Source organism: Nyctereutes procyonoides, unplaced genomic scaffold (genome assembly GCF_905146905.1).
Source record: "Nyctereutes procyonoides isolate TBG_1078 unplaced genomic scaffold, NYPRO_anot_genome, whole genome shotgun sequence".
Classification (NCBI taxonomy): domain Eukaryota; kingdom Metazoa; phylum Chordata; class Mammalia; order Carnivora; family Canidae; genus Nyctereutes; species Nyctereutes procyonoides.
The window spans coordinates 41,428,971-41,445,426 of NW_026575043.1; the positions used below are offsets into that span (position 1 = coordinate 41,428,971).

The window sequence follows — 16,456 nt, forward strand, 5'->3', positions numbered from 1 at the left end:
AGACCCTGTTTGGAGTGAAATACACAAGCTCCTCAGCCTAGCCATCCCACTCTGTCCTATGGAAACACTGGTCACATAAGGGCACTGAAAGGCCAGTACAACATTGGCCATTGGAACACTGTTTGTTACAGGGAAAAGTTGAAAACCCTGCAGAATACACATAAAAACAACTGCTCTGGTAGAAATGGGTTGAGAGCCCAGTGCTTCACCTGGCAGCCCCTTTGGATTCTTGCCCCCCATCTGTTACCAGCAGCTCTGAGGGGTTCTAGAGGAATCTTCTAACTCCAAGAAGCACACTTGACATCCCCTGAAGTGAGCTGTTGTAGCTGGTAGGCAGGGGCTGCATGCTAGATAACTAGGAATGTTTTCTGTTGCCAGACATTTAGAGCTGGATCTTTCTTTTGTTTGTTTTCTTTCTTTTTTTTCATTGGTGAGGGCACTTAACATTTGTTCTGGTTTACAGGGGAGTCAGTAAGGTGAGTGCTCAGAGTGGGTCACCATGCTGCAAACCCTGCCCATCAGGTCCTGTTCCTTTCAGGGTATTCAGTCTCTCACCAGCGAGCATGATTAGCCCCAATGTGGCTTGGCCCAAGCAGCACCCCCAGCCTCTGCCCCTTCTACCCTCTCAACCAGGTGGTGGCAAACGCAGTGGCTGCCCTCTCAGAGATCGCTGAGTCTCATCCCAGTAGCAACCTGCTTGACCTGAACCCGCAGTCCATTAATAAGCTGCTGACAGCCCTGAACGAGTGCACCGAATGGGGCCAGATCTTCATCCTGGACTGCCTGGCCAACTATACGCCTAAGGATGACCGGGAGGCCCAGAGGTGAGCAGGTTGCCCCTTGCTTGCCAGCCCAGTGACCTGGTCCTTGGCGGGGCTTCAGCCGTGAACTGGGCCTCAGACCTCTGCTGGGCCCTTTGCCAGGTCCTTGCCCCACAGACTATCCTCAGGCACGTCTCAAGGGAGGCCAGAGCCAGGCAGTCAGCTCCCTGCTCAGCATGAAACAGCCAGAACCAAGGCCAGCGCCTGATCTGATTGTTGACAGAGACCCTGATCACCTTGGGCCAAGTAAAGGAGGTAGATAGCACCAGAGTCACCATTCGTTGGATTCTTTCTGGGTGGCTGGGGCTCTGCCGAGTGCTTCCTATGCATTAGATGCTCCTTAAAGCATCTCTGTGAAAGGTGCCCCATCTTTGTCCAAATTTTACAGGTAAGGAAACACTGGCTCAGAAGGTAGAAGAAATCCTACAGTTCACCCAGCTGGGTCTACCCTGATGTTTGGTCATAACCAACATATCTTGCCCGTTTTGAACGAACCCTTTTGCAGTGGGAGAAGGGAAGGATTTGACACCCAGTGTTTATTAACTACTATGCATAGGGCTTTATGTGCATTGTTTCATGAAAGCCTTCAGTATCCCTGGGAAGGTGGTACCATCATCTCCATTTTCTAGATGAGGAAACAAACTCAGAGTGGTTTTTTTGTTTTTTTGTTTTTTTTTTTAATTTTTTTTTTATTTTTATTTATGACAGTACAGACAGAGAGAGAGAGAGGCAGAGACACAGGCAGAGGGAGAAGCAGGCTCCATGTACCGGGAGCCTGACGTGGGATTCGATCCCGGGTCTCTAGGATCGCGCCCCGAGCCAAAGACAGGCGCCAAACCACTGGGCCACCCAGGGATCCCACTCAGAGTGGTTTTAACCTGTTGGGGTCAGTTAGCGAGCACCAGAAGCAAGATCTAGATCCTCCTACGGAAAACATGCTCTCTTAATAACTAAAAACAGGGTATTTCCCTTGTCTGTCTCTCCTGTTTACCCCCCTTGGAACGGACCCCAGCATCTGTGAGCGGGTCACCCCCAGACTGTCCCACGCCAACTCTGCTGTGGTGTTGTCTGCTGTGAAGGTGCTGATGAAGTTCATGGAAATGTTGTCCAAGGATCTGGACTACTATGGCACACTGCTCAAGAAGCTGGCCCCACCCCTGGTCACGCTGCTGTCAGCTGAGCCTGAGCTGCAGTATGTGGCCCTGCGCAACATCAACCTCATCGTACAGAAAAGGTACCCAGACTACTGCATATGTGCAATGTGCACCTGGGATTGGGGGTAGAGGGGAGGGATATTTCTTCCTGGGAACTGGACCCTAAAGGGAAACTGATCTATAGCTCTGTAGGAAATCTCAAAAGCTTAATCCAGGAGCCTTAGCCATATACAGCTTTGTCCTCCACGGGACATTTGGAAGTGTCTGGAGACATTTTTGGTTGTCAGACTTCAGGGGACTTTACTGGCACCTAGTGGGTAGAGGCCAAGGATGCTGCTCAACACCCTACAGTACACAGGACAGCCTCCCCTCCCCCAGAGAACTGGCCAGCCCAAAATGTCAGTAGTGCTGAGAGTGAGAAACCCTGGCTTAACCTAATCAGGTAGCAGGTCAAGTATAGACCAGCATGGTGCTTTTTAACCACAATGGATGACTCCATAATTCACAGAACCCTCCTGAAACAGGATATAAGATTCTGTCTGTATTTTTCCTGGGGATAGAGTCTATAGCATTAGTAAAATTCTCTGAGGTTGGAGGACTCCAAAGTGGCAAGGTACTATGGACTTTGCATCAGCCTAGGGCCTGAGGAGGGGTATATGAGAATCACTCAGATGCCCATATCTGGCGACGCTTGGGTGGCTTAGTCAGTTAAGCATCAAGCACTCTTGATCTCAGCTCAGGCCTTGATCTCAGGGTCATGAGTTCAAGCCCCATGTTGGGCTCCATATTGGGTGTGGAGCCTACTTTAAAAAAGAAGCTAGAAAAAAAAAGAAGAAGCTCGTTTCTGTTGGCCCCATGGGAATGACCACAGCTGTAAGCCACTGCCTCAAAGAGAAGGTGCCTGATACCTAGGATGGGTAGAGCTTAAAAATAAAAATAATTAGCAGTGCCTGAGGGGCCCAGAATAGGAGGGGTTCTCTGGAACAATCCAGAAAACAGTAGGGCTTGTCTCTGGGGTTATCCTCCCAGCCTTTTTGGTCAAATGGCTCGCTCAGTTACTAACTCGTGAACATCCATGTTTTACAGTAGTCCCCTTGCTGGGAACAGGGCTACGTGAAAACAAGGGTTTCTTGTAGACATTCTTTCTTGGAAGACAGCATATCTCCCTGTCCTTGTAGCATCATTCTGGTTCTTAGAACACTCTTTTTTTTTTTCTAAGATTTTATTTATTTATTCATGAGAGACACAGAGAGAAAGAGAGGCAGAGACACAAGCAGAGGGAGAAGTAGGCTCCTCACAGGGAGCCTGACTGAGACTCGATCCCGGGTCTCCAGGGTCACACCCTGGGCTGAAGGCAGCACTAAACCACTGAGCCACCCAGGCTGCCCTTCTTAGAACACTCTTGACGGTCCAGAGATATCAGTAGAATTGTGGCAGTTGTGAAGATTGGGAGGTAAATTTGGGAAAGCATTTTGAGTGCCTAAACAGAGCCAAGAGACTAGGGATTCATTCATAGTTGCAGTGTAGGATTTAGTAAGATATAGCAACCTAAAGATCACGATCAGCGTGAAGGGCTCCCTGTGCTATATTTAACATGGCAAATCTCTTAAGAAGTTGACCAGGTTGCCCAGGCACCATCTGGCCTAGTCCCCACATTGGGTCAGGCAGCTTTTGCCAAGTCCTGATTGCAGAAATCATGTCTTCTCTTCCCCCCACCCCAAGCTTGGGACCCTGTCTCTCCCACCAGGCACGACAAAGGCTTCTGCAGCTTGCACAGAAGCACTGAGTGTTACCTAGAGCCCGTCCTTTCTCTCTGCTGTGTCTTCTCCCCTCTTCACCATCTGTCCTCATTCTTTTTCCTTCTTTCTTCAGTTCTGGAAAGCGCATAGAAATAAGAGCTGAGGATGGTGACTCTTGATTCTACCCTTATTAGCACTAGATACACCTGGTGCAAGCCCCCACCTTTCAGATTTCCTCATCTAAGAAAAAAGAGGTGGGTGGTACCAGTTGAGGGAGGAGCAGCAACACTGTGGTGCAGCTCCCACATAGCAAGTGCATCTCTGAAGTAGGTATTGATCATGCTAAATGCTTCCTGTCTAACTCTCACAAGAGCCCTGTGATGTGGGTGTCTGTTGGGGTCCCTGGGACCACTCTGATGTTTAGAGATTCTCTAGAAGGACTCATGGGAGCTTATTGGAGACTCAGCAGCCTGGGTTTTTATTGGGGGCTGGTCACATGGTCACCTACCAAAATTTCAAATGCCCAGAAGGAAAGCAGATATTCAGAATAAATCATATTGTTTATACAAACATTATAGGCATGGTTAGCCACCTTTATCATTTAGGGAACAGTGAGAACACTCCCAAAAACTGAGTTCCCAGATGCCAGACCTTTCTAAGGCTGGAGACTGAGGCCTGCAGTGCTAACAATTCCTACATGGTGTCATTCTGATTTTGTGAGTGAGGAAGCAGAGGCCTCAGGTCCCAGCTGGGATTGGCACTGAGGTCTGATTCCCATACCTGCTGCCTGCTACTCTCAAATACGAATTAACTCTTGCTCATATTCCCTCTTCCCTTCCTGGAATAATGTTAGACATACAGTGGCCAATCAGAACCTTCTGCAGGCCTTCACTGGACCCTCACTCAGGAACTGTGCAGCCGTGACAGTGACTGTCTTCACTGATGTTAGGATCTACCTCAGACCATAGAAATACCCCAGTAAACATGAAAGGGGTTTTCTCACAGGGCTTATGCCTTGCTTTTTACTCTTTGGGCAATCCTGTCTTGCCACCAGGCCTGAGATCCTGAAGCATGAAATGAAGGTCTTCTTTGTGAAATACAATGACCCCATCTACGTGAAGCTGGAGAAGCTGGACATCATGATCCGTCTGGCCTCCCAGGCCAACATCGCCCAGGTTAGCAGAGGGCTATAGCTAGGGGCATGAACTTTGATGTTGACAGCAACACCACCACCAGGCTGTGGTCTCTGAGTGGGCTGCCAGAGACCACAGCTCATCATTAACAGTTCATCTCATGAAGAGTGCTTAACACAAGGCTCTGTAAGCAAGCACTCAACAAATCTTAATGGTATTTTTGTGATTAAAACATTTGTTCTCCCTACTATTACTTATCCATCCATTGAAAAGTGGTAGTCTGATGGCTCTGTTAGCTAGCTCAGCCTAAACAAGGGTTGTCCAGTCCTGCCACCTAGTTCTTCCCTGCTTTCCTCTTCGGACATCTGGTAACTCTCTCCTTCCCCTTGGCCCTTCTTGAGCGGGAGGCAGAATGCCATCCTTCTAGCAGTTTCTGCGTACCCGTTGTCCAGGGATGTGGGTTCCCCAGAAGTTCCCACCCCCAACTTCATCTTTTCTCTTTGGGCCATAGGTCCTGGCAGAGCTGAAAGAGTATGCAACAGAGGTGGATGTGGACTTTGTACGGAAGGCTGTACGAGCCATTGGGCGCTGTGCCATCAAGGTGGAGGTGAGACTCTGGGACTCTGCCCTTTAGCAGGAGAGGGAAGGAAAGGAAGCTGAAACCAGAAAAACCAGTCTGATTCTAGAAGAATCTGCCAGCTCCTCATGGTCCAGGAAGGCCTGAGGGTCACCACTGGAGGCCCCAAAGCATCCATTGTGCAGATCTGATTGGGCTCCTTCTCTCTCTGTGATCACCTTTAGGCATTCAAGTTGTTGCAGATGAAACAAACACATCGGTAACCATGGGTTCTCCCGCAGCGTTAGCTAAGAGGGTGAGGCAGCCCCAGCTGGTGGTGCCCCTGGTAGACTTAGCTTTCACTTCATGAGTTTTGGGGCAGGGTTCTCTGCCTGCTGAACATTTTAGCGTTAATCATGATTCAACTAACCATATGCCGTTTTCTCCAGGCTCTCAAGGGCTGTCCAGACCTCTGTGTCCTGGCATTTCATCCCTTATATTCTCTGCCTATGGTGACCTTCCTTAACCACTGAGCTGACTCTTTAAGTTAGTTCGTTGGGGACTGGGAGATCCTTGGACAGCTAGTCACCCCAGCCCCTTGAGGCATTTTCCCCTTGCTGCTAATGATGGCATCCTGAGAATCTCTCCCATAAGGGCATTAGTATAACATATTGGAATAAGGGGTTGGAGGGGCTTCAAGTAGGGACTTTCTATTTTTGGTCATAGGGTCCCGTTTTGGGAAACAAGTAGAAGTGAGGTGGTGTCAGGCTGGAACATAGTCACTGCCTTGGCCTGGAAGCACTTCAAATACCCTCCCCACTCTCAGGAGATCTACTGGCTTTCTCAGTCTAATTCTTTTTTTTTTTTATTTTTTTTATTTATTTATGATAGAGAGAGATTGAGAGAGAGAGAGGCAGAGACATAGAGGGAGAAGCAGGCTCCATGCACCGGGAGCCCGACGTGGGATTCGATCCCGGGTCTCCAGGATCGCGCCCTGGGCCAAACACAGGCGCTAAACCGCTGCGCCACCCAGGGATCCCTCTCAGTCTAATTCTAACTCTCTAGGTCCCTGCCATCCCCAGGTTGTTATTTTGTACTCATTCTCCCACTGGTTATCTGGAGAAAGTGTTCTCTTGTTTTCCCACTGTGACAAGAAAGGGGGCAAGACATGACTGAGCCCTTGGCTGAGGCATGGTCATCAGAGGTTCTGTTGGAAGTGGGTACAAAGGCCTTGCCCACATTACTCTTCCCACAGCAATCTGCAGAACGCTGTGTGAGCACACTGCTCGATCTCATCCAGACCAAGGTCAACTATGTGGTCCAGGAAGCCATTGTGGTCATCAAGGACATCTTTCGCAAGTATCCCAACAAGTATGTGCCCACCACTCTTAGTGTAAGGGTGATGTGGCTGTCCTGGGGACAGGCATGGAGGGGAGGGGAAGCAACAGGAGCCTCTCCCCTCTTCCTTCTCTGCCATAAATGGCATTCTCAAAAGAAACCTATTGTTTTTTCTTACTTCTGAGTCGCCCCTCCTCCACTCCCCAAACCAAATAAGCACTAAAATGTAACAGATAAACTCAAATCCCATTACTCACCACCCTCTCAGGATCTTGTGGGGCAGCTTCCTGTCTCTCTTGGACTCTGCTGGGCCTCCTCTGGGTTGTCTGGGTTCCTTCATTGCTCACATGCTGACTGTGTGCTTGTCTCTTAGGTATGAAAGTGTGATCGCCACACTATGTGAGAACCTGGACTCCCTGGATGAGCCTGAGGCCCGGGCTGCCATGATTTGGATTGTAGGCGAGTATGCTGAGCGAATTGACAATGCTGATGAGCTGCTAGAGAGCTTCCTTGAAGGCTTCCATGATGAGAGCACCCAGGTGAGCCATCAGGTGCGGTGACTTGGGCTGGGATGTGGGTCATGACTGGCAGCTTGGTACCACTGCAGTCCATCCCACTCTGAAATCCTCCCCTCAGTAGTCCTTGGGGCTCTGCCCTTCATGATACAGCATTGATGGTGTGGACAGATAAGTGATGTAGGGCTGACAGGGATGGCCCCTTTTGCTCTCATACTCCAGTACCGAAGGGGGACTATGAGCGCAGTCTATGATGGTGCACACTGAAGGCAAGTAGAAATTTGGAGGTTTAATTTTATATTTATCTTCGGATAGGTAATTCTTTGACTTGGTTCAAAATTGAAAAAAAAATATGGATGGATGCATGATGAAAAGTCTCCTTCCTACCACTTTTCTGGCAACTCAGTTCTGTTCATGGAGATCATCAGTGTCATTTCATGGTTTCTTCGAGGTACTTCCAGAGACAGTATAGGAATACATACTCCTACATATGAGTAAACAAACACATATATAATTGGTTTTTGTTATTTGTGATACTTAAGTTTTATAAAGTCACTGCAAATACTGAACTAGCAAGTACTAAACCATTGTTCCTATGAGCCTCTGATCACATTTTTGTCAATCAGTATTTAATCTTGTTTTTTATGTGTTTCTGTTTAGGGACACTTTATTTTTATTTTTTATTTTTATTTTTATTTTTTTTTTAAAATTTTTATTTATTTATGATAGTCACAGAGAGAGAGAGAGAGAGAGAGAGAGAGGCAGAGGGAGAAGCAGGCTCCATGCACCAGGAGCCCGACGTGGGATTCGATCCCGGGTCTCCAGGATCACACCCTGGGCCAAAGGCAGGCGCCAAACCGCTGCGCCACCCAGGGATCCCCTATTTTTTATTTTTTTTAAAGATTTCATTTATTCATGAGAATACACAGAGAGGAGAGAGGGAGAGAGATACTGGCAGAGGGAGAAGCAGGCTCCATGCAGGGAGCCCGATGCGGGACTCGATCCCGGGACTCCAGGATCACACCCTGGGCTGAAGGCGGCGCTAAACCACTGAGCCACCTGGGTTGCCCATGGGACACCTTATTTAATATATATTATTGATTCATTTGTATTGAACTCATGGCTCCCAGCAGTGTAACTCACGCCTGTACGAAGCTGATCTGACACACATTTTTTTCCGTAAGGCAAATCACAACTTCTTCATGCTTCAGAACACTAGACAGCACTTCAACATTATACTTGGGGGCCTATTTAAACATGAAATCACCAACAAAAAGCAAAATTTGAAAGACGTAGCCCTAAATAGATTATGAAAAGAACACTTGTTTATAGTATGAGAGCTGAAACTAGGCAGAGCGTCATCTCCTTTGACCTCAGCTGGGAGCATGTACCTCAGGTGACTTGAACTTTTGGCTGCTCTGCACTTAGTTGTGAAAGACCATGAAAGCTCCCCAAACATTGATTTGGGGGTTATAAATACATGTTAGGAAATGGGCAAATTTGAAATATGGGCTCTGCGGATAATAGGATCCACTGTGTATATGTTACCATTTATTCATTAATTCGTACGTACATACGCACATACATACCTACTAGTTTCCACACAACATGGAGTCCAATACAGGGCTTGAACTCATGACCCTAAGATTGAGACCTGAGTTGAGATCAAGAGTTTAACATTCAACTGACTGAGCCACCAAGGCACCCCACCTCTCATTTATTTTTAAACACTACTGTGGGGCACCTAAGTGGCTCTGTTGGTAGAGCATGCAGCTCTTGATCTCATAGTTGTGAGTTTGAGCTCAATGTTAGGTGTAGAGATTACTTAAAAATAAACACTACTGGGCAGTCCAGATGGCTCAGTGGTTAACGCCACCTTCGGTCCAGGGCCTGATCCTAGAGACCTGGGATCGAGTCCCACGTCGGGCTCCCTGCATGGAGCCTGCTTCTCCCTCTGCCTGTGTCTCTGCCTCTCTCTCTCTCTCTCTCTCTCTCTCTCTCTCATGAATAAATAAAATCTTAAAAAAAAAAAAAAAAGGAAGAAAGAAATTATACAGCACTTTGCCCTTTTCTCTTAAAAATATATCTGAAGTTTCTGCTGTTATAATTTATGGGACTCTTTATGGCTGCATAGTGCCATGTTTATTTAGCCTCCCCTGATGGATATGTAGGTGTCAGTCTTCTCTTTTAATCAGTACTGCTATGAATAACCTATGTAGGGCACATCTGCAAGTATAGCTGGAGGATAAACTTAGGTAAATTCTTTCTGGTAAAAGGGCCTGTGCTTGGAGATGTGGGGAAATATTCCATATTTCTTTTGGTATGGAAATTGTTCTCATTTACATTCCAGTCTCAGAGGTAGCATAGCCCTCCCTTTACCTTCCTGCCAACATAGTATATTCTCAAACTGTTTTTGCCAATCTGATAAACAACAAGATGTACCTTGGTTGGTTTTGTTTGCATTTCTGTTGTGTGGAGTTGAGCATCTTTCATTTGTATTCCCTTTTCTGTGAACCAGGCACTGTCTGCTCATGCAAGACGGCTTTTAAAACGGGTTTGTAAGCACAGAAATATTTGTTTCCCAACTGGGGAGTGTAACCTATTGGGTCAGAGCATGAGCCTTAGAATAGGAGACCCCAAACTCCGAATCCCTCTTCTGCCCCTTCCTGGCTTGGTGGCTGTACACTAACTCTCTGCCTTTCTGAGCCTTAGTGTCCTCATTTATAAAATGAGGGTCATAAGGCTCTGCCTCATCCTGTTGCTTTGTAAGTTAAATGGGTTGCTTTGTGTAATGTCCTTGTCGTGTACCCAGCCCATGATAAGCACTCATGAATGGTAGTATTGCTGTTGATCAGAACTGATTTAAAAGTAAACTGGTCCGGCAACAAAGGAGACCTCCTGGTTCCTGTAGCTAATAAGATCCAGGAGTGTGTTCTCTTCAAGCATGCTTAGGTGAGGGTGCCCAGATGGTGACATCAGAGTTGTGTCTGTCTCCCTGAGGCGGCTTCTCCTTTAGGAAGGCTCCCAGGAGTATGGCCTATGTGGGGTCAGTGGTTCCAGGCTGTGTCCTTACTGTATAGCAAGTGCCCTAATCCCTTGGTAGTTCCAGCAGCAGTCCAGGCCTGTTTGCATTATCCTGAGCTAATTGCCATGATTCCAGTTGGCCAGGTCTGTCAGACTCCTATTCCAGGTTCCATAGATTGAAACAGAGGAGGGTGATTCTCTGAAGAAAAGACAGCATTTCTGTTACCAGAAGACAGACTAGGTGCTAGGTGGGCAAAAACAACAGATGTCCATCACAAAATAATAGTAGTAACTCCTACCATCACCCGGTCCCACTGTCACCTGCCAAGTCCCAGGTCAGCCTGCCTCAGGCCGCTTTTACTTTCACCACTGTACTAGCTGCCTTAACTTGCTCATCTCTGAGAGAAGCAGAGCCTGGCTTGTGATCCCTTGTGTCCTGCAATCAAGTCCTGTCTGGGATTACTGCAGAAGGTATCCTCTGGGGGTGTTTCTGTCCATATATTAAAGTAAATCTTGTGGCCACTTCTGCCTTCTTAAAGCCTGCTGAAGAGCCCAAGCTTAGAAAATTTGGACAAGGGAAAGCTTGGCAGGAACTTGGCTTGAGGAAACAATCTAATCTATGTTCCTCCCCTGTTGAGTGGCCTGGAACAAGTTAAACTTGCCAAGCCTGTTTCTTTGTCTCCAGTGCAGGGTTCCTGCAAAGCTTATTGGATGATGTGTATAAACTGGCCACTCCAGTACTCTGCACACTGTAGCTGGGTGGTGGTGGTGGTGGTTTTAATTAAGTGGCCAGCTCCCTTTGCCTCCTGGGTTCACAATACCATTCAAAGCTTTTATAAGAATACTTGTTTAGTGCTTAACAGTTTGGGAATTAAGTAACTAACTTACCTACTTATTTATTTTTTTGGCCCAGCGTGGAGCCAAACACAGGGCTTGAATTTAGGACCCTGAGATCAAGACCTGAGTGGAGATCAAGAGTTGTATGCTCAACTGACTGAGCCACCCAGGCACCCCAGGGAACTTATTTTAGATTGTCTCTTTAAGCCTCCTTGCCCTGGGCTCTTAGGCCTCTCCAGCCGTGGACAGGGAGCTCAGAAAGTCTTGGCTGAGGTGGTATGTCAGTCCAGCCTGCCTCTTGCCCCTGTTTGGATAGTAGCAGAAGCAGAGATATCATTGCAGATAGGTTGCCCTAAACATGCAGGCTAACATGCGGGGGTGTCAGTGTGTTGGTGAGAGGTGGGAGGAGTTGCGCTAGTGGCCAGAGTTCCTAGACAGTGTAGCAGACCTGACAGTGATGAATGATGCCAGGCAGCCAGCTGACCTAGGTTGAGGAGAACTTGGTAAAGAATTCCCATGTGCTGGCTGCAGTGATATTGATGATCATTGTGACAGCTGTTGTATATTGAGCAGAATAGACGATAAGTTCTTTACATTTCTTGTTTTATGGACTCTTCCATTAATCCTGTGAGGTATTTATATAGACATTATAAATGAAATGGAATCAGAGAAGTTGTATGACTTTGTCATAAACTGAGGTGTGATGTAACTCTAGCTTCAAAATCAGCTGTCATATGGGGATCCCTGGGTGGCTCAGCAGTTTGGTGCCTGCCTTTGGCCCAGGGCGCGATCCTGGAGTCCCGGGATCGAGTCCCACGTCAGGCTCCTGGCATGGAGCTTGCTTCTCCCTCTGCCTGTGTCTCTGCCTCTCTCCTCTCTCTATGTCTATCATGAATAAATAAATAAAGTCTTTAAAAAAATCAGCTGTCATAAATTGTGATTTTCAGAGTTCATGAGAATCCCCTGAAGCAGGCACCCATCTCCCCACCAAATGAGGATAAATGGCTTCCCCTGGACTACCTGGCCAGGGGCTGTAGCCAAGTCCTAGAAGCCTGTTCCTGGGCTACCTCCTACCTTGGCAGCCCACTGCTCCTCTACTGTTGGCCCATATGTAACCAAATCATAAGGACTCTGGATTGCTTGATTCCTGACATGGACCATTTCTTAAGTGCTTGCTATGCACTAGACACTCAGTAGAGCAATAACCAGAGATACAGTCATCATCTCTGCTCTCAAAGGGCTGTCTCCACAGGACAGCCTGATGGCTGGAAAGCATTTCTAATACTGTGGGGCAGTGCTGATGAGGGGGTGCAGAAGTGTGGGGGTGCTGGGGACAGCATGAGCCCTAAGGGATGAGAAGATGGTGGCCAGGTGAGGGCAGCAGGGGGCATGATCTGGTGAAGGCAGCAGCAGGGTGAGATACGGGGGCTGAGAGAGGGCTGGGCAGGAATGGTTCCTACCTTCTGGTAGAAGCCCAGCTCCTTGATGACAGGCTGCCTCTCTGGGCCTGGTGGCCCAGACCCTGGGGCCTCGCTGGCATCATCTCTGCTGTTGACATATGGTCCCTTTAAGAAGCACACCAGCTACATACATATGTTGCCTTTTTAAGCTGCGAACTCCTTAAGGCACCATGAGGCTGGGAGCCCTGACAGGTTTCTAGGACCCTAGTGTTGGGCTGCCAAATAGGGCTATCTCCTTCCTGAGTGGTAATGCCAAGGTCTAGGCTACTTAGCATGACCAGCTCCCAGGCCTTAGTCTGTATTCTGTGACCTACTCCAAACCTGAAAAAGCTCTCCTCAGCTTCCAAGGCCTTTGAACAACAGCCTTTCCCCTTTCTGAGGCCCTCATTTTGTTTTCTTCTATCCTCAAATGAAGCCCTTGCTTATTCTTTCTTGTCACCTCTCTGTCTTCCCACAGGTCCAGCTGCAGCTACTGACGGCCATCGTGAAACTTTTCCTGAAGAAGCCGACAGAGACCCAGGAACTGGTACAGCAGGTTCTCAGCTTGGCTACTCAGGTCAGTGCCCCCGCCTCTATGCTGTGCCCTGTGCAGTTCTCACTCCACAGGGGATGCTTGGGTCCAAGGAGCCTGCCAGACCTTCCTGCCAAGGTCCTGTTCCTAAGACAGGCACCACTGGGGGGTTGGGCCTAGAGTAATCCAGCATCCCTGCTCAGGGAGCTCAGTCACAGATAAATCACGATGGAGTGGGTCAGGTGGTGAAGTTGAGATAGACTGTAAACAGAAGAGGAGAGGGAGGTCTGGGAGAACCAGAGGGTTTGTATGACAGGGAAGACAGATTTTGGAGAGGAGTGAGGAGTGGGGACAGGAGCAGGACTGGCCTATTTAACACTGGGCTAGAGTGGGAAATCAAGGAGCCAGGCCATGTTTAGGGACAGGTAATGTGGGACTGCTCAGGATCACTGCTGTTGGCCAGCACTATGACCATGCCTCGGTCATGGGGCTTGGGGAGGGGCTCCTTCCTTCTCTCCAGCTGGTTGCTCTGTTCCAAGTTTAATAGGCTTCTCATCACCTCTTCTGCTTAAGGACTCTGATAATCCAGACTTGCGGGACCGTGGCTACATCTACTGGCGTCTGCTCTCCACGGACCCAGTGGCTGCCAAGGAGGTGGTATTGGCTGAGAAGCCACTCATCTCTGAAGAGACAGACCTCATTGAGCCCACACTGCTGGACGAGCTCATCTGCTATATTGGCACCCTGGCTTCCGTCTACCATAAGCCTCCCAGCGCCTTTGTGGAGGGGGGCCGGGGCGTTGTGCACAAGAGCCTGCCACCTCGCACTGCCTCGTGAGTGAAGTGGGCCAGTCTCTAGGCTGAGCATCCCCACCTGGTTTTGCGGTTCATTAACCCAGGCACTCAGGCCTGATGCGATAACCCGTGGCAAGGCTGGAATCAAGGAAATTACCATTCTAGTGACTTTTTTTTATAATTAATCAATTTATTTATTTGATAGAAAGAGAGAAAATGTGGGGTGGGGTGGGGTGGAGGGGGCGAGAGAGAGACTCTCAAGCAGATTCCTGTTGAGCTCAATCAATCCCACAACCTGAGATTAAGACTTGAGCTAAAATTAAGAGTTGAGTCACACAGGCACCCCCATTCTACTGAGCCACCCAGGTGCCCCCATTCTAATGTCTTTTTAATGAATGTTTACTACATACCAGGATGATTTCATTTGATCCTTAACAATAGCTCTAAGAGGTCTCCCCATTTAACAGACGAGGACAGTAGGACAGAGAGCTTGAGGGCCTGGTGCAGCATCCCACAACCAGCATAGCTAGTCACAGCCCCAATTCTAATTCCAGAGCCCTGTTCTTCTCACCCTCCTCTGCCACCCCCTGGTGGTTGGTTTGGCTTTGGTTCCCAGTCCTCCAGAACAGACATCAGTCTTTAGAATGTGCTAAGTAGTGGAAATACAGAGGGCCTCTCCCTTCACTCACCCCCATGAAGCTGGATCTCTTGGAGAACCAAAAAGATGTATCAGTCATAGGAAAGGGGAAGGGGAGGGGACATATAGACAGCCCTTCTGGAACAGTGAGGAGACCCAGGTGCCTGTCCTGGGAGAGGATACTACAGACTGAGGACTCTGATCTCCCTGAGACAGCCCAGGGCCCTCTGACCCTCTCCCTCCTGTGTCCTCACAGGAACGAGAGCACAGAAAGCCCTGAGACGGCCCCTGCCGGAGCACCCTCTGGTGAGCAGCCAGATGTCATTCCCACCCAGGGTGACCTACTGGGTGACCTCCTCAACCTGGACCTCGGCCCCCCGGTGAGCGGCCCACCTCTGGCCACCTCCTCAGTGCAGATGGGAGCCGTGGACCTTCTTGGTGGAGGCCTTGACAGCCTGGTATGTCCTGGGGCCCCCTCTGGATGATCTTGATAATGACCTTCAGAGAAGCAATCATTGAACATCCCGTCTGTGCCATTCACCAACCAAGGGCCTCAGGTACACCTATTTGTGAAGGTGACTATGTCACTCCCTACTTAGAGGGGAGAAAACTGAGGCGTCAAGAGATCAGGTGATCTTCCTTCCAACAGCGCGTAGTATGTGGCAGATACGGGACTTAGCCTCTTGCCAAGCCACTGAGCCCCAACAGATTTGGGGCCTGTAAGGCTAGAGGAGCCAGACAAGTGTCCACTTACCCCCCCCATCTTGCACCATCGTGGGGCAACATCCCAACAGGCCCAAGAGGCCCATGAGAAGTCAGGGATAGTCCCCCTCTGTAGAAAGGGTATGGTAAGACTGGACTGGGTATCTTCCTGGGACTTCTTCAGGTAGCTGGTAGAGCCGGGAGGAGAGGGTAGCAGAGCCCCTGTCACTTGGCCATGTCTGGCTCAGGTCCCCTAGGCATCACACAAGAAAGGGTAGGAAGGGTCATGCCAGAAGACGTGGGTGGTAGAGTGAAGCCCCAAAAGCAGTGTCCTTCATAGAGATAGCCTGGGCCCCCTCTTAAGCCTGGCACTGTCTTGCCTCAGACTCCTCTCAATGGAGCAACAGTGACTAATCTTTTCCCTCTTTCCCTCTCTCTCTTGTCTCTCTGTCTTCTTTCCTGGCTTTTCTCTCTGCATGTGGCTGCCTGTTCTCTTCACCCTGCCTGCTTCTGCTTGGAGATGGGGGATGAGCCTGAAGGGGTACGGTTCAACCCTTGTGCCATCAAGCCTTTGTCCCTGCTATTCCTGAGTGCTGGCCCAGCATCCCAAGGGGTGGATGATGTCAAAGCAGTCCTTCCTTGCTGAGCTGTGGCCTTCTGTCTAGTGTCCCATCCTCAGTACCCTGAGACAAAGTTGCCTTGTCACCCTGTGGATCAGCCGCACTCTCAGTTTCCAAGGGCTCTCCGTGACATCCTGGAGAGTGTGTTTCTGTCCACTTAGCCTCACAGCAGTGGTCTTGGGTACTCCTTTTATCTGTGGGCTGCAGGTTAGTTTATGAGTATCCCAAGCCCTTTCCCAGAGGTCACTCTTTAGGCTGGAGGCTTGCAGGTCATGGGAAGGCACAATCTCTCTTCTCTATTCCCCTCACCCTGTCTTGTCTCTGCAATTAGAGTTGGTATGGACAGCAGCCCTGCAGCCCCCCTCCTGCCCCGTCCCATTTTCTAGAGTGCCAGGTTGCGCCTCTCATGCTGGGCCCCTGATGTCCCCACCTCTAAAGCCTGCCTCTGACCCCTTTCCCTTCCTTTCCAGATCGGGGGCCCCAACTTTGTGGCACCCCCAGCAGGAGCAGTCCCAGCCAACCTAGGAGCAACCATGGGCAGTGGCCTGAGTGACCTCTTCGACCTGACAAGTGGCGTGGGCACGCTGTCAGGGTCGTATGTGGCCCCCAAAGCAG

At 49.2% G+C, this 16,456-nt stretch overlaps 1 protein-coding gene across 2 annotated transcripts in view; it reads left to right on the top strand.

Annotated features, from left to right (window-relative positions):
* The window catches only part of AP1B1 (adaptor related protein complex 1 subunit beta 1), a 57,021-nt gene that overhangs the window by 28,408 nt on the left and 12,157 nt on the right, over positions 1–16,456 (top strand). For both annotated transcript variants that reach the window (XM_055322522.1, XM_055322521.1), the window contains exons 6-15: positions 634–824; positions 1,834–2,055; positions 4,769–4,889; positions 5,359–5,454; positions 6,659–6,774; positions 7,115–7,280; positions 13,035–13,133; positions 13,662–13,921; positions 14,776–14,977; positions 16,312–16,455. In XM_055322522.1, the coding sequence (XP_055178497.1) occupies positions 634–824; positions 1,834–2,055; positions 4,769–4,889; positions 5,359–5,454; positions 6,659–6,774; positions 7,115–7,280; positions 13,035–13,133; positions 13,662–13,921; positions 14,776–14,977; positions 16,312–16,455 (1,617 nt within the window). The remainder of the gene's footprint in view (positions 1–633; positions 825–1,833; positions 2,056–4,768; positions 4,890–5,358; positions 5,455–6,658; positions 6,775–7,114; positions 7,281–13,034; positions 13,134–13,661; positions 13,922–14,775; positions 14,978–16,311; position 16,456) is intronic.